This window comes from Tinamus guttatus, unplaced genomic scaffold, assembly GCF_059628265.1.
Source record: "Tinamus guttatus ecotype Peru unplaced genomic scaffold, ASM5962826v1 Tinamus_guttatus_pri_ptg000710l, whole genome shotgun sequence".
Classification (NCBI taxonomy): Eukaryota; Metazoa; Chordata; class Aves; order Tinamiformes; family Tinamidae; genus Tinamus; species Tinamus guttatus.
Window position 1 is genome coordinate 3,144,168 of NW_028289244.1, and position 18,111 is coordinate 3,162,278.

Here is an 18,111-nt window from a genome sequence, read left to right on the forward strand (position 1 = left end):
GATGAAATAAGAAATTGAGCAGCTTAGCCTGGGAGGCAAAAGTTAAGCTTTGTGAATACCTGTCTCGCTCTGACCTTTCAGTTTTAAAAGATCTTGTCTTTGATGATACCTTTTTGTTAACATAAGTCTTTTCATTTTTAGAAGTTTTTTTTTTTTCTTTCTTTTTCTAGAGAACTGTAGACAAGCTAGTTTTTCAAGGAGGAAAAATGTGGTCCTGAAATCTGTCTCGGTTGTGCTGGTTATTTTGTTTTTACAAAAATCTCCGCTGTAAGTTGTGATCACCTTTCACTTTGACCAAGACTTTACAATATTTCTATTTACTTTAATTAGGATATTATAGCTAAAACCTGCCCGGGAATGGATTGCAAAACATATTGTAGGATCTTTCCATGTTCATGGATGTTTCTCTTACACTGGAATCACTGAGGTTGGATTAAGTGCTTCAGGAATAAGAGAACACAGGTCAAAGCAGCTGCAATAGCCGCAGAGTAGTTGATGCCACTTTCCCTGGCAGAATTTCATGATTTTCCTGCCATATAACAGACTTTAGTACTTCTAATTATATTTCTTTAGCAAATTCTTGCAAAAACCCTGCTGTTGCAATAAAACATGGCTGTACTATACAGAGAAGAGACCAAAAGGAGACGTAGTGAATGAAGAGGTCAAATCAGAACCTGTAATTGTAGTATTTTTAGAGAAGAACTACAGCCTATTGTAAAACGGACAACTTTGTATAAGCCAACAATTACTTTTTGCAGAGGTTAAACCAGTTTTTCCGCACAATTGCCCAGCAGAGCTAGCGAAGGTGAATCTGTAGTCATGAGTCACAGGAGCAAGTTAAAACTCTTTTGTCTACTAAAAAGCTACAACAGTGTACGGAAGAGACAAAGGGGTGTTAAATAAAGGTCTGTATCACTTCATGCACCTTTTTAGTAATATATTTTTAAGCCTAGTTCAATTCTAAGAACAGAATTTTCCTAAGCCAGTAGTGAAGAACTCTATATAGTATAGAAATGTACTTTAAGTATTTTTAAAGATTTTCTTTCTTGAGTGAATATTTAAAAAATATAGAGTGTAATTGTGCCTCAAAAGAGGAGAGGAAAAAAATCACTAAAAGTCCAGAGATTTTCAAGGCCTGGAGTTCCATGGGCGGCAGTCGAGGGCTGACAAAGCAAGTCTTGCTGCTATGCAAGTGTGATTGGGGGAAGCAGAGACCTTTCTGCTACCCTTATGTGCTATTGCTACTGGCTTTACCAGCCTACCTCATGGGAATGGGCCTTAATCTCCTTTTTCCATGTTGTGACTTGGAATAATATAATCATACTGTTTTTTACATGTCCCGTATGTCACATCATGGCCATTGGGTACACAGGTACCCTTAAGCTGCAAACAAGATAAAACATAGGTTTAAACTTTTTATTTGTTCTAACTTGGAACAAAAGAGCTTTTTTACATCCAAAATGCAGAATAGTTATCTATAGAGAGATCCCTCCCATTTCTTGGATCATAAACTGGAAGCAATCATAGCACTGCCCAGCGATAACAAACAACTGACAAAGGTGTTTCAATTCTAGTCACGAATGATGAACAGCATGGAGGTGAAACACTACAGCTGCTGAATGATAGAGATTGTTGTCAGGATTAAGCAGGAAGCCTGTATTTTACTGGCTCAAGAAAGATTAGCCATGTTTCACATACGGGATTATGAAGTAATTAAATAAATGAAGACACTTTTCTGACACAATGTCATTCAGGTGTTTTGACTGGCAAGCCCATCAGCCTGCTCCATACTAAGTGAAGTTGACTGTAGCTGAATGGCTGTTGTTGTTGCTAATGTTGCTGAAGGGCTGAATTTGCCGAGCTGTGCTAACGCGTGTGTTTCACCTAGATGAACATTAGCTTGTTCGTTAGTTCATAGATGGCCCTATTGTTGGTAAAACCCCCACAAGTTTTGGTGGAATCAGGGTGCCACCGCTTTTTATTAGTTTGGCCTGATCATTCACAGGTTGAGAAAATGGCTGACTGGAGATCAAATCAGTCCTGACCTCCACCGGGCCAAGAAAGTACTAGTGCATCTACATGAAACTAGTAAGCAACCCGGGGTGCATTAAGAGCGTCTCCAGCAGGTCGAGGGAGGTGATCCTGCCCCTCTACTCAGCCCTGCCGAGGCTGCATCTGGAGTATTGTGTCCAGTTCTGGGCCCCACAGTACAAGAGGGATGTGGAGCTGCTGGAGAGAGTCCAGCGCAGGGCTACAAGGATGATCAGGGGCCTGGAACATCTGCCCTATGAGGAGAGGCTGAGGGAGCTGGGCCTGTTCAGCCTGGAGAAGAGAAGGCTGAGAGGGGACCTGAGCAGTGTCTAGAAGTACCTCAAGGGAGGCAGTGAGGAGGATGGGGCCGGCCTCTTTTCACTGGTGGCCACCGACAGAACTAGAGGTAATGGCCACAAACTGAAGCACCAAAAGTTCCACAGGAACTCAAGGAAAAATTTCTTAACAGTGAGGGTGCCAGAGCACTGCAACAGGCTGCCCAGAGAGGTTGTGGAGTCTCCTTCTCTGGAGATCTTCCAAACCCTCTTGGACGCAGCCCTGTGCCATGTGCTCTAGGTGACCCTGCGTGTGCAGGGGGGTTGGACTAGATGGCCTCCAGAGGTCCCTTCCAACCTTAAGCATTCTATGATTCTAACCATGTAGTCCCTTGAGTTTAGAAAGGCTCAGCAGATTATTTACCAGATAATGTGGTTTGTGTATGCCGGGGCTGAAACGCAGCAATGTCTGGGGTGGAAGGCATGAGTGAAGTGAAGCTGTGTATGGCTGAACGGCAATGAGCCACGCGTACACTCACTGGAGAAACCTCCTACCCATGAGAGCTGAGATGGTGCAAGATGTTTGATGCCTGTGCAGAGAAGACAAATTCTCTGCTGTTAAAAGCCTTATGGAAAAGGCTGTACAGAATAAACTGCACAGTACGCTCAATCTGAGGAAAAGGCTTGTTTTCACCCTGCCAGGAGGAAGTTATATAAACCTCATCTGTCACCGACACTAACAGTTTTATAGGAATGCCTGTGTGCAAGAGAGATGTTGGAGAGGGATCCTTATCCTGGACCAGCATCAGAAGAACAGTAGTCTGGGATAGAAGTGAAGGTAGAGCAAGGTGCCTGAATCTGGATTTACACCCAAATATGTTTATTTGTCTCTCTTCTATTTGTTTTTATTGGGCTATACCTAGCCCTCCTGCAGGCATATAACTACTATTAGGCTCTTCAAGAGGAGAATGCAATAAGTGATAATTATGTAGGCATATGTTTGTTCTCTACTGTTAAAATTAATAAACTTTTTTTTTTTCAGTCTCAAAGACTTTTATGGTGGCTACATCGTAGTTAGGAATTGAATTTAAACATTGGAGCTAGGAACAGAACTGCAGACCCACAAGAGGAAAAATGCCCAGCCTTGCTCTCCATCTCCTCATTTGATTAGGGAGATCCTTTTTTTTTAAAGAAAAGTTCCTCCTTTCCCCTGAATTCCTAGGAAAATATATAGCTCCCTGTATCTGCACACCTCCTTCCTACTTTTAAAAGCAGCTATGCCTTCCCCCTACGCTCCTCTGAAAACTGGAGCAGTGAAAGAGCCTCTGCTTCATTATTTGGTGTGGGGCTCATGCAGAAATCTCTTCATGGTGTGTGGTGTGTTGACCAGCAGAATGGAGCTCTTCAAAAGAAACTTGGAATGGCTTCCCTGGTGCTGAAATCCCATTATTGCTAAACACTGCAGAACCACTGATGGGGGCAGCCATAATCCGCCCTGTCCTCATAAAAACTGTTTTTTTTTTTTTTAAAGAATAACTTCATGTCTGTGAGCGATTTAAAGGACAGCAGTAGCTAACAGACCTCCAACAGGAACACCGCAGTCTTCCTCAGAGCCCACTCTCCCTTGCCCTCCCGGCCCTGCTGCCACCCCGAGGAGCACCCTACATCAGTGAAACCACCCCTGACTTTTTGAGACCAGAGCAGGTGGGACCTTGCTGCCCAGGCCACTGCCATCTCCTTTCACAGGGCCAGGCTGCCTTTCTTCTGTGGGAGAGTGAGGCCCGGCAGCCACACACGCCCCAGAGTTACAAATTTTGCCCCGAGAGATGAGGAACCGATGGCAGCTGCCGGTTAGAGCCCGATTTTCCCTCAGCCGTTCAACTGAAACGCGACGGTTGAGTCCAGGGACCGTCACAGCGACCGTTTGAGCGAGCGACCGTTACAGCGCGCGACCGTTACAGAGACCGTTACCGCCGCCCCGCCCCGCCCCGCCCTGCACCGCCTCAAGCTCGCCCCGCCCCGTGGCGGCGCCGCAGGGAGGCAGCAGGGGGCGCCAAAGGGCCGGCCCGGCGCGGAGCGGGCGCGCACTCGGGCGGACACACGCGCGGAGCCGCCTCGTCGGGGCTCGCCGCCTCTCCCAGCCGCTCCGCGAGCCGGCAGCGCAGCGCAGCGCGGGAGGCGGCGGCGCTCGGAGCGGCGGCCACAAGGTAGGACCCGGCGGTCAAACTCCACCGGGGCTTTAGTGGGGAAGGGGGGAGAGCCCGAAGTTGCCTCCGCTGCTGCCCGCGGGTCCGGGGAGGGGGGACGCGCAGGGAGGGTTCGGCCGCTGCCGCTCAGCTCCGCTCCCCGCAGATGTCGGCCGTGCTGGTGCTCGCCGCCTGGTGCTTCCTGCAAGCCGAGAGCCGGCGCGCCGAGAGCCTCGCCGGTGCCGGCAGCCGCGGCGATTTCCTCGACAACGACAAATGGCTGAGCACCGTCTCGCAGTACGACAGGGACAAGTACTGGAACAAATTCCGGGATGTAAGTAGCGCCCGCGCCCCCCGCCCGCTCCCGCGGCGCCGCCACCGGTTGCCGCGGCTCCCCGCGCCGCTCCGCGCCTCGCCCCGCGCAGCAACTCGGTGGCAAAAGTTTCCGCGCCCGCTGCCTGCGCTTGTTTGAGTTCTGCGCGTGGAGGTTTCGGAGGCAGGTGTAGGGTTGCGAGCAGCTCCGCTTTGAGTCAGGGCTTGTCTGTTTCCCAGGATCAAAACGTGGTAACTTTGAGACCCGTTGTGGTTTGTAGCTGCGCTCTGGTTCTGTTCCCGAGATAGATGCAGCACGAGGGGCTGCGCCACATCCCCATGGTTCGTATGCGACCGGGCGTAGCAGGTCAGCGCCAGCAGAGAGGAAATGCACCGCTAATGGTAAACGGACCCCTCTCACCGCTCCATTTGCTCCTGTCCTTCCTGCACTGGTTGCGCTGTCCCCAGGTCCCCTCCAGCAGGCCTGGTGCGGACTGCCTGGCCCCGTGACAGCTCGTGTTCCTCATTTGCACGTCCCTGTTAAGTGCCCTTTAAAGCGTAGGGCTGTGGCTGCAGCGCGAATCTGAGCTGCGAGACGAACCGCTACCACTACGTGCATGTTTTGGTAACTGGTCTCTTCTAATAAACTGAAAAGTTCACCTGGATATCGTGTATTTGTCTCTTAACAAATGCTCTGAACGTTGCATGTGACTTTGAGAAGATGATCGAGGTGTTAGAGTTAAATGTGACCAGGCTCTGCCTAGCTTTTATAGAGTAAACCTTGTGAATTCTCTCTAATTCTTTTTTCTTTTCATGTTCATGCAGGATATCTTTTTTAATTTATTTTTTATTAAGTAATACTATTCTCTGTCTTTCACATAAAGCCTTAGACATTTTAATGTATTTGGTCATCTCAGTGTCTGAAAAACTGTGCTGCATTCCGAGGCTCAATATAATGAAGTGTTGCCTTGATGATGGTGCTGGCAGGTATGTCAGAACATATGTCTGCGAGCAGTCACAATGGTGACATCCACCTAATGGGACTGCCGAAGTTCTCATGTAATAGACTTCTGAAAATGCCTGTGTAGTAGCAGTATTTTATTAAGAGGATACTAGAGCTAATAAGGATTCACAGATTTTACTAGGCTCCCAAGGAACCTCTGTGATTATCTGGTTTAGTCTCCTGCGAACTGCATGCTAAAGATTTCACTTGGTAATTTCTAAATCCAACATGATCTGGCAACTTGGTAGTATTTAAAAATGTTAAATTAAATTTAAGGATTGACAAATAAATCCATTTTTTTAAATTAGGGATAGATTTGTGGTAAGAGGCTCTCTACTTTTTTCAACAGTCTCTTTCCCATTTGAGACCTTGCATTAATATGTACTCCTTGAACTTAAAGTTATCATTTCATTGTATGCACTTTTTTGAAGTCTGGAGTCCCTGCAGTTTCTCTTCCCGTTCCCCTCTCCCCAGTTTCATGAGTACAAATGCAAGGACATTATCCCTGTGCCTGTGGAAGATGTCCATGAAGATGACCTCTTTCTTGATTGTCACAATTCTTTTTGGTTTTGGCTATTGGTCACCAGAACTTTGTTGTTAAGGATTACAATTTGCAGAGTTGTGGTTTTCAGCTCGAATTTCTAAGAAAACTTGTTAAGGTTTCTCAACAGTGCTAACAAAAATTGTAAAGCCTCGAAATTCTATTTATAGGTGAAAATTCTTAATAAGTTCTCCGTCAAGCAGAAGCTAGAAGCGTAAGGTTTGCTCAGAGGTCAGGTATCAAACCTAACCAGGTTAATGATTCTATTTAATTACTTCAAAATCAATATGCTATAAAAGTATGTGATTATCCATCATCCTTTTATTTAGCAAATGAATAGCATAAACCTACTAAGCTTTCTCAAAAATGAAAATATAAACTGCTCACATGTATAACCAAGCTCTTAATAACTTGCTTTCACCCAAAGTGGTGCTAGTGCATTGTAATTCTCTGAGAGAGGTCCCGTGCACATGGAGAGTTAATGGTTTCTACCCCCAACCCTACGCGTTGTCAGATATTTTTTAGGAATCGGCTCTTCCAGGGACCATGGAAGAAACTGTTAAGTCTGGCAGAGAGCAACTTCTTACAAAGAGAGATATCACTGGGAGAAATGTGGTATTGCCTCATGGCTGCACTGGCTGGGGACCTACTATTAAAGCATTGATAAAAAATTATCCAGTGATGTGCAACATAACTTATACTATTAGCTGCCCTGCATAGGGTAGGGTCGCATTTTTTACTTCACAGTTGAAATGTGGGGAAATTATCTTCCCATCTGCCCTTTCCTCAATTCCCAAACTGTGACTGTGCCTTTACTGGATGAAATTCTCAATTTAGGCTTTGCACAGGAGACCAGGCTGCTGGGTGTTGGAGGCAATGCCTTCTTGGCCTTGCACTCCAGCTACTACAGAGGGGAAGCTCTAGCTTGCACAGTCAGTCAGCAGCGAGGTTGGAGTAACAGTCTTAAGCACCTGTAGTACCTTGGAATTTTACGTCATGTAACGTAAATAAAGTTGCAAAGGTAGTTGTTTAGGCAGCTGTATCTGTGTGCTGAAGGAGGATGACTGCATGTTTGGAGCTGAGATTTGATTGTTGAGGGAGAGGCTTTATTAAACTACTTATACGTGCATGTATTAATTTGTCATAAACTTACATTCCCAAAGGCTTTTGTTTGTTTGTTTTATATGTGCGTATGGTATATAATTAAATGTAAAACTTGAAGTTGGTCTTCCCTTGTCTGTATGGCCTGACTTGAGAAGACAGCTATTGATGATTTTTATCTGTACTTTGGTTTTGGTATGATTCATGTTTCTTTTGAGCCCAGGCAGCATAGTAGTTGCACATAGTGACCTGACATTCATTACTCCTCGTGGAAATAGAGCGGAGAAACACATCTTATCTCAAACCCATATTACATCCACATAATCTATCTATTTTTTAAGCTGTCTGAATTTAATAGTGTGAAATGATGACCTTTCAACATTTTCAAGAGGCCTCAAGGAATTTAGGTAAAATGATACTCTATAACAATCTTTTCACATGATTTGAACACAATCTGTGCAATACATAAGTGCTTAATTTTGAAAAAACAAGCAGAGCCTATAAGTGAATAGTGTAACCAATGCAATGGATTTGTTGTGAAGCATATGCTACCACACTCTTGTTTTTTGTCCACCATCAACACTGGGGGAATGTCAGACTAGTATGTTCTAAATATTCTGAAGTTGGTATTTCTGTGTGTCCTCCACACTCTTTCCAGATTTGCTATGATTAATATGTAACCAAAGAAACAAAAGTAAGGATTGTGTCCTACATCCCTATAGGGATGTGGTACCCCTATAGTTGGGGGTAATTGTACTTCTCTCCATCACAACCCCTATTAAAGCTATTTATAACAAACAACAGAGATTGAGATCTGTGGTAATACAGAATCTATCGTTTTTCTAATCCAAATAATTAATGACTTGAATGCTCAAATGCCTAATGACCAGAGTAAGTCTGGTTTTTAAGCATCTAAAAAATAAAAACTAAGCTACTTGGAAGGGAAGAAACAACAGCTGTTTACTCGTAAGGGTTTTAGGTTTGGAAAAGCAGGGACCAGGGATATGGAAGCCACATTATCCATTCTGATGTTATGGAAACAAATGTTAAGGTCCTGACTTGCAACCAAATCTATTAAGAGAGGTCCTTTGGTTTAAGATGAACTTGAGCACAAATTTGATGTCTGAATGTGAAATGAAGTCTTATAAGTCTTGGCAAGCATTTATTATGTTCATAATAAACCATATATATATAAATAACACGTGCTATTGTACCAGGTCGCGCTGCAGCATCTCACTATGTTCCTAGAGGCTTGGCACGTAAGGCATAGAATAAGTCTCCTCTTAGTGTTAAGCCTGTCTTCTGTCTTTAATCAAAATTATATGAACAGACTAATTCTATTACTTCTGCTTGGAGTTATGTCTATTTCATTATTAATGTTTATACATAAAATGGTAATTGGCTCAAGTAGCGATGGATTAAATTGCAAAAAGTGGGGTAAAAAGTTAAATGAACTTAAAGAGTCTAGTATAAGCTGTACACGGAAATTCTGTGAAACTGAAAGCTAAGAATCTTGGCATGAACTCTGATTTCAACTCATGTTTATGCATGGCAGGTTGCCAGGCCACGTTCTGAGCGTTAACTAAGCTGTTTCTCTAAATTTTATTGCTTATGGAGTTTTGGTTCAGGCAGTCATGTTAATTCCCCCATGCCTTCTATGCCTGGAGATGTGTTGGAAGTGTGCACGCCTAAGAAACAAGGCACAGAATGTTGGCACCTGCGTGGAGGCAACTTCTCAGAGTTACTGTGGATAAATAGTTGGATGTTACTGAGTAGCATGATTAGTTATATGTATTTAACTTCCTTGAGTCATAACGAGACTACCAGTCCCTGGCGTGGTTCACCAAAGAGGCAATTTCATCAGTTATTCCTGTGTATTATTTTTCTGAGCCTATTGAGTTCATCCCCTTGTGATGATCAGAGGAGTCCTAGGTAGAAAAGCAAGCACATGACTAGGAACTGGGGCGTCTGTATTGCTTCTCACCTTGCATAGATGAATTGTTGGAGTTGTGTTGAACTCTTCATGTTTCTACCCCTGCTTTTCCCCTTGTTGCGGGCATCTGTCTCTGCTTCGTTTAGTCCAAAATTAAGAGTGTGGTGGTGAAATTTGTTAGCAAAGAGTTGGAAAACATGACCCATACTGAGGAGGATTGGAATACCAAGCAGGCAAAATCAGAAAACCTTGAGAACTCAGAAAATTCAAGTAGGAGAAATAAAATAAAATTTAAAAGTACACAGTAGAAGGTCATGGAATTGAGAGCTAACAAGAATTTAATCTTAGTCCTGGCAACCCTACTTGAAATAGATGAGAGGAAAAACCTGTGTACTCTTATTGATTTGCAGAGTTATTCTAACTTATGAAAGTAATGCTACTCAGAAGAGAGCAAATATATTGTAGGAATGCACAAGATGAAAGATTTCTGGTTCTGCCGAAGCAATAAAATTGCCTAATGCATGGGGGAGAATACTCAATAGCAATATGGTGAGTTCTGATCACCCAAGCTCAAGAAAGACAAACTTGACAGAATTGGCTCACCAAAGGGCTTCCTGCATAATAGGGGAAGAGGGCAGATTTTAGATATTAGACTGGATAAGTTTACTCACACAAACCTAATAAGATACAGTAGTTTTGCTTCGGAAAGCTTATTGAGAGGGCCAGCAAAAGCTGCTTGGCATGAAGTTGAGATAAAGAAATAAGTAGATTCTGGGATTTTTTTGAGCTAGAATCTAGCCCACACAAACAGACTGCTTTCTGCTGTGTCTTCCCTAGGGGGGGATACATGTTTTCAATGCGCCTTTCCCTACCAACGACTCTAAACCAATTTCAAGATACCATCTGATGCCAAAGTGAAGGTACTCGGTTTGAGACTGAATTTTATTTTCCTGTGTTATCGCTGGATCTAGTGGGGACTGTGACTTTTTTTACTTTTTTGTCACCTCCAATGTAAGCATAGGTTTTCCTGTGATTCAGAGATGAATACATTTGTTTCTGGAGAAGCTGTGATAGTAAGATGAGAGTGGATAGTCATATGGAGGGTTCTGGTAGACTTGCAGAAAATGTTCTGGCTAGGAAATGGAGGTATCCAGGCAATAAAATGGATGGGTGTTGTGGTGGGATGCTGGTACCTCAGGCTTCCTTCCCTGGAGATTATCATTCCAAGCCCACCTTGAGGTTTAATTGAGGGTGAGGATTATGTGTACACAGAGTTGAACTGTGATATGTAAATCTATCCAGACACTCTAGCACAGTTCGTCTCTTATGGCAGTCCTTCCTCACCAGCAGGACGAGACTGGAATATAAATGTGATTCCAAAGCACTATTGAGATGCACCTGCCAAAGATGCATGAAATTTAAGTAGTAGCAAAGGGTAAGACCAACCCTGGCTGAATATAATTCATAATCAGCCTCTTAAAAACAGCAGAGATATACTTATGAGAAATGTCCTTCTCAGATTTGTCACTGCTGCAGTGGACAAGGAGAAAATAATGGCATTTGTAGTGGAATAATTAACTTGGCAGGTACAGGGAGTCTACTTCATGTAATTATCTGACATTTATCCAGCTTGCTTATGAATGACCTAAGACTTCAAAGCTAAATAAGTCAGTGAAAAGTTAGTGTATTAGTTTCTAATATGGAAATACCACGGTGATTTCATGGTACAGCTTGAATGGTTTCTTCCCTTTTGGAAATATTTGATAGAATTAAATCACAAGTCACATCCTTGCTGTGGAATTCTGTGCATACAAAGTTTTCACTAATATGTTTTACAGGATTTAAAAGGAGCCTTTCTTGGATTCTACTGCTTGCTTTCTCCCTCTTAAATTTTGTGGGTTTCTCTTCCATAGGGGCTGGCTTTATTACAAATTTAAACACTAGCTCTATGAGATCCCTGGGAAGTGAGTCTCTGTTTTGTCTCTGGATGTAGATTGTACAGTTTAAGGGTTGCAGTGGGAGCTGTAGGAAATAAAACGATATGAAGAACCTGCTATGTCTTTGGAAGAGCAGAAGAGAAATCTTTTGTTTCTTGATGAATGTTAGGTTTAAAAGGAAGTAAAAGGTGGAAGAAACAGTTTCCATGCATTGTCAACAGTGTCAGTACCTTCATTTCTGGGAAATTTTCATTGAGTATATCAAAGCCTAGTATGTATTTTGGGGTAGATCTTGTTTATTTCAATCAAAATTCTTGTAAAAAGGTGGAGAAAAAGGTAGGTATTCAGGCAAGATATGTTAGTGTTACTTAAAATGAGATGGATTAAAAATAATCATAGGATGCTGGATTCTGATATGTGGTTGAATAATAGTAGTGATTATTTACCCACTGGTACTTGAGCCTGATACTAGTTTTATTGCAGGTAATCTATCCAGGATTAATACTGGCAGAATCAAGCTCTTTGTTCACTAATGCCAAAAATAAAAGCTTGGATATGTCACTGTGTTTTGAACAGCAAGGAGATTATCGACATGTTTTCTCTCAGATATTTTTGGTCTGTGTACTCTATATTTATAGTGTTAAGCAGGAGGCTAGAAATAAGTAATGAGTGATTCTCAACTACAGTGCCAAAATTGAGGGTTTTTCATGCTAATTCAGTCCCGCCTTAATGATGTATATATATTTGCTGTGAACAGAATAAAACCAGTCAGAGTTTGGCTGGTTCTGGAGAGCTGTTATTACAAGAAGCAGGATTTCATGAGGAGTACGGGAGGTGGACGTTACATCCGTGGTATGAAAACTCTTCTCATTTTGATAACATCTCTTTGCTTAAGAATTGTTTGCTGAGGAAACAAAAATGAGATTGATCTGGCAGTTGTGTAATAAAATCTTAATATTCAAGTTGATGACTGAGTTCTCCCTGACTTTATTGAGGCCAGAGTTTGATTCCTACATTGTTCTCAAATAAATAAGGTACCTGAAAGACCAATTAGTTTAACCATTTCTTGTTGACTTTTGGAGGATACTGTGTAATTAGAAAAGGAGTTCTGTTTTGCCAGCATAAATAAAAGAAGCTCTTGGAAGAATCTTGCTAGTTTTCTTTTCAGACTGCAGACTTTTACAGATTCCAACCAAACCCCAGAAATGGAGTTGACGTGTTTAAAAGTTGCTACCTTCAACTTGTGAACTTCCAAGTCTTAACTCTGTTTTCAGTTTTATACAGTCCATTATTGCTATTAAGGTACCAAGCCCTAAAGCTGTATAAACAATGTTTGCAGGTGTACAACACCAGCAGTTACTATTGGTGGATTTGCTGTCACTGGTTGACATCTAAAATTGAGTAACTTGTTTGGACTGAACATCTGATGTCTAATGACTTTCAAGAGTAAGATAAGATTCAAAATTCAGCTATGGATAAAATAATTGCTAAGTTACTGAATAGGGGTTGGCAGGAAGTAGATCAGTCTTCGTCCGTCACTTCTATAGCTTGGTTGTAATCCAGAGTAACAGAAAATCATTCTCATTAAATGGGTACAAGGAGGCTTCAGTTAATTCAGTGATCCTGGCCCTGCTCTTAATGAACTTAATGTCATATATCCATGTCACTTGTCTTGGGCTGATAGGAAAATACTTTATGAAGAACTGGTGTTAAAGTAGCTGTATTCAAACTTGTTTTCATGAAAGTGGTTTCGGCGTATCCTGGCTTGAGCAGTGGCTAGCACTGGCATTGGCAGAGGTACTGATGCAGGTTACTATGAAACTTCCTAGTCAGGATATTCAGTTGTGTATGTCCAGTGTCCCTTGTAATTCCATACTTTATTCCCTGAATAGTTTCCATGCACTTTTTTAGATCAGAGGACTGTTTTGCCCTGTCATTCACATTTCCTTCATTAAGTTTCATGACTATTCAAAAAGTTTATTTCAGTATCATCTTCTCTTGTCCCCTCTACCTTTGCTCTCCAGCTCTAGCACAGTGGTCAGGACCTGAAGAGGAGGCAGCTGCAGCCCCTGGAACTGGAGGGAAGAAGTGCAGTTTTCCAGCTGGGAACAGTCATCCCTCTCGGTGCTGTCCGGTGCTGAAGGGGCCGGAGCTGCCCTGGGCCGCAGGGTTTGGGCCGAGCCGGACGATTTGTGGCTGCCTTCGTCACATCCCACTGCGCTTTTCCCATAGAGTTAGATATCTAGATGAGACTGATGTGGAAACAGAGGATAAAGGTAGTTGGGAGTTTCCATCGAGCCAATGCCAAATCTGATAACAAAATTTTGTTGTGTTGGTCCCAGGACAGTGCTTTTCTACTGAGCTACATACTATGCTGGAATACTGAAAGACAAGGTATAAACTAACAGGTCTGTTGTCATTCCTTGGATATCCGTGTAACTGACAGCATTGTTTATAGGGTCAAATTCATTCCTTGTTTGGCAATATAAACCTTGCTCAGGTTACATCAGGGACAAACTTTGTCCATTTTTTTCTAAATAAAGCCAGAGTAACTGATCTGTTTGACGATGGCATTTTTTTTTTGCTTGCTTTTGTTTTTTTAACGAGGTAGCACACCTAATTTGATGTCATGCTGAAGGGGGAGTAGGTATTTCCTGAGGTGATGTACTGTTAGAATGGAGATAGTATCCAGAGCAGATTTTCTGTATCTTGTTTGATCTTAATGTTAAACTACATCTGCTGAAACTCCTGTCTCTTGGTAAGTTCGAGTCTAGTGATCCTTTTAAAAGTTGCCTCGTATGGCTAAGGAGGAAATTTTCACATAAATGGAGAGTGCTGTCTTCAGTGAGGATATCATAAGCATGTGCTAATTAGTGATTTAAATAAAGAATCACCCAGTTGTGTTCCTTAGACACAGCTCTAGAAACATTTTGGTTCAGGAAGGACAACGGTATCCAAAGAAAGATCACGTCACTTATAGTTAGAATAAATATGAACTAGAAAAACACTGCAAAGTTGTCAGTTATGCCTATAACGGCAATACTGCAGGATGAAGGAATCCGATACATCAGATAAATTTGCTCATTAGGAGGCATGTGGTAATTCATATCAGTGACCCCAATTTTATTAGTCTTCTCGATTATAAGGATGTTTATGTAATAGCATGTCAGATATAACAAGACACTGAATGGTTCGTTAATGGCTTGATTGCATCGGAATATGGATTGAAATGATGATCCTTTAGTTGCACAGAGTTACACATTTATATCTAGTGTCCCTTCTTTTCTATAAATCCTGGTATATGGATTTGAAGAAACCTTTTCATGAAGAAATGTTTTGTCTTATGCATGTGGCATGCCTTAATAAATGTTAAAATGTTTGGCAAGCAAAGGTTGTGTACCATGTAATGAGTATCTAGAAGATGAGATTAAAGGAAACACAGGCTTTTTTCCCCCAAAAGATAGTGCTGTTAGAGATGGTGAGGCAGCATTTGCTGTCTGCATTAATGCCTTGTGAAAAGGAAAGGAGACTGAACATAAGTGTAGGAAACTGTGATGGGTATAAATGGACAATTTTGAGAACATGGGTAATACACAAAATTCTTAGAACTAGTTTAAGATATATTGAAACTTCCAGTTTTGAAGCAATATCTGCCATCATGAAGAATCATGTCTCTATATTAAAAATAAATGAACAATTTCTTATAGGCTATATTTTGCTATCGGCATGTTTGTTTTAGTTTTCACAGAGCCTTTATGTTGGTTTCTGTTGAGAAAAGTCCACTTTTGGCAGTGGCAGAATATAGCCCTATATAATCAAGAATGAGCAATATTCTATTTCAGAAGGTCATAGCAGGAATAAAGATAAATGCAGTGTGTGATCAGCATGGCTGTAGCTTTCATTAGCAGTGGAAGATGCTGCAAGCCGAACATCTTTTTCAAATCTGCCTACATCATTGCAAAACCATTACTGATATATCCGGGACTGTGCAGTTGATGTGTTCAACCCAGAATGACACAACCATTGTCTAGAAAATTCCAACTCAATTAGGGGATATATCTATATATAAAAGAGAGACAACGTTGAAGCCCTAGGGCATGGCAGCTTTTGCAGCTTTAGCTTCCTAAATTAGGAAGTACTGCAACTGAAATTGCACAAAAAACTTGGTTTTGTCAGTCATTTCTTATTAAGAGAAAATACATGTGCAAGCAAGTGAGGAAACACCAAAACGTACAGTGCTTGTCATGGGCAAATGAATGCTGGCTAATTTTGCAGGTGCAGACAGAGAAGCCATGGCTGAGAGGGCACCATGCTTCATTAAGTGAGAAATAATCTGGACCATCCTTTCTGAAGCCCAGAGATCTGTCCTCATAGCAAATGCCTGGCAGAAAAGGAAATGGAGAATATCAAATGTGTGCCTAGTGGAAGTTGCAGCAAAGGGAAAAGTAGGTAAGGAAAAGCCTCTTCGGCCTCTTTAGAGAGGAAGGTTGCTGATGATTTAGGAAGGGGAGAGCAGGAAGCGCTCCAGAGAGTGTAGAGCTGAAAGCTGATTTTCTGCTTATTAATATCTTGCTAGACCCTGATCCCCTGATCTGGGCAGTTCTGGTTGTGAAGCTTCTGGTATCCCCCCTAGAGAAGTGTGTGCGGTTTTGGGCATGGATGTGAAAATTGTCTCCCATAATGGACATCCTGAACTCGGAGCAACCACCACTGGCTCGCTGCCACTGAGAGGCTAAAAACACCTGCCCTTCTGTGGCTCCCCTGCTGAGGGGCTCGTGCATTGCGTGGTGGGTGGCGTGGGCTTCATCTGAAACAAACAGCAAAGATGCATTGTAGAACGAATACGTGTGCTTTAACCACGCTCCTTTTTTTGCAGTGTAGTTGTGGGTATCTGCAGCATTCGTGATTAGCAGAGGAACAGATGGCAAAAGCAGAGCATCCCCTGACTGATCATGTGCTGCTGCGAGCTCATTTGGGAAGCAGTTTGCTCTGTTCCCTTGAGTGTGCTCTCATGCACTGGTGCAAGGGTAAAGGAGGAAAAGGATTTGTAACAGTTGCTAAAATTCAGGGTGTAGGACCTATGTAAAACATGGGATACATCTAAGCTTTCCAAACACCTTCAAGGTGCTAGAATCTTTCTGCCTCGAGATTAATTTTAACCAATATTGTCCTGCATAGCTGAAACTTGTTATTATGTATGTTATCATATATATGGTAAATGTAATTAAATATCCATAAAAGTTCTTTTTCCCTGCTTTCATTTGTGTGCAGAGGGCACAAGTCTATTGTCTGTGCAGACTTCAGTGCAAACTGTAGTTTACTAAAAACAAACAAGCAAAAAAAAATCCCTTTATTTTACCTGTACACTTCCTTCCAATGTCAGCATTGCTCTACAACTCCTCAAATATAGAACACAGAGAGGATTTTGTCAGCATTTCACTGTGACACTTGTTTCACATAGAAAGCCAGAGGGCAAAACAAAATGGTTTCTTTTGGTCCATGTAATTGCTTTAGAAAGCAGTGGTTGCCCTGCAGGGCACAATCACTGAGTTTTGTATGAAGTAATATTCGGAATGGTGATCTCGGAGGTAAAAGCTGCCTGGTTAGTTGGGTAATTCTCTTCTCCAGACCCCAATCTTGAAAATTCTTGACTTTACGGAAGAGGGGCAGGAAGAAGGAGAACAGAAGGTTGCTGAAGAGACATAAAACTGCTTTAAGCATGCTTTTCATCGCTGAAGTAAAAATGTGATGTTTCTCTATCCCAAAGAGACTGGATGGATTATTGCAACTGTTCAATGAGCCTTGAGCCTCTGCTAGTAAATCCTCTCTAGCTGAAGTCCTTGCTCAACCCTAATGATGTCTTCTCCTCTTTCCCCGCTTCTGTTCCCCCTTTTAGTTCATGCGAGACTGTCCTTGAGCATTCTGTGTCACCCCTGTAGTAGCAGAGGGCTATGGCCTTCTTTAAGAGACTCTGAGAAGAGTTTGCAGAAAACAGTTTTCCTAACCAAAGTGCACAATCCAAAGGCTCAATTCCCAGCATGAGACCTCATGGTGGCTCCTGAGCACCACGTTGCTGAGTAGTGTTGGCTGCACAAGGAGATGTGTCTCCATAGCTGGAGGTGTGGAACACCAAGGCACCATGACTTGCCTCCCGGAGCCTGAAGTTACTGCTTGCAGTACAGCTGTAACCTCAAGAGGCTTGAAAAGCTGGAGGATTGCATAATATTCTCTATAATAATAGGGTTTACCATTACCTGCTGAGTTGCCAAATTGTTCATTTCAAGTTAAACTGTAACTTACATTGATGTGACTGCAAAAAATTGAGGGAGAAACAACAATCACTTAAGCGAGTTTCCCTACAGAGTAATGCTTTGGACAGCTTATTTCCTGGCTCCAGATTTTTGGAACAGCATGGAAAGCAAAACTGGCGGCAGTGCAGGGGGCTGGAGAGCTGACTTGGTCTTTTTAAAAGGATCATTAAGTTACTCTCCTCAGCCATAAACATGAAAAATCTACCTAGCATAGCACTGTGCAAAGCCACATTACACCCAGTGTCAGGGAATAAACACCTCATTGGTAACAACTTGAGTGAATGACAAGAAGGAAAATAAAAGGACTTTTGTAAGACAGAATTTCATTTAATGTTTAGGGAAGGGAGAAGGAGAATCGTTGCTCACTTCCGTTCCAAAAGGTTCTTCGCAGGGAGCAAATTCCCAATTTGGAGGAACGTCTATCTTCCTGAATATTTTTGGCAAGAGCGAAAGTGCTGTTAACTGTGCTGCTTTTACACCC

At 42.4% G+C, this 18,111-nt stretch overlaps 1 protein-coding gene across 1 annotated transcript in view; it reads left to right on the forward strand.

Moving 5' to 3' along the window:
- Positions 1-4,388: 4,388 nt before the first annotated feature.
- The window catches only part of SPOCK1 (SPARC (osteonectin), cwcv and kazal like domains proteoglycan 1), a 245,896-nt gene continuing 232,173 nt past the window's right edge, over positions 4,389-18,111 (forward strand). Inside the window, exons 1-2 of the mRNA XM_088536865.1 lie at positions 4,389-4,513; positions 4,659-4,826. Coding sequence (XP_088392991.1) covers positions 4,659-4,826 — 168 coding nt within the window. The 5' untranslated portion in view covers positions 4,389-4,513. The remainder of the gene's footprint in view (positions 4,514-4,658; positions 4,827-18,111) is intronic.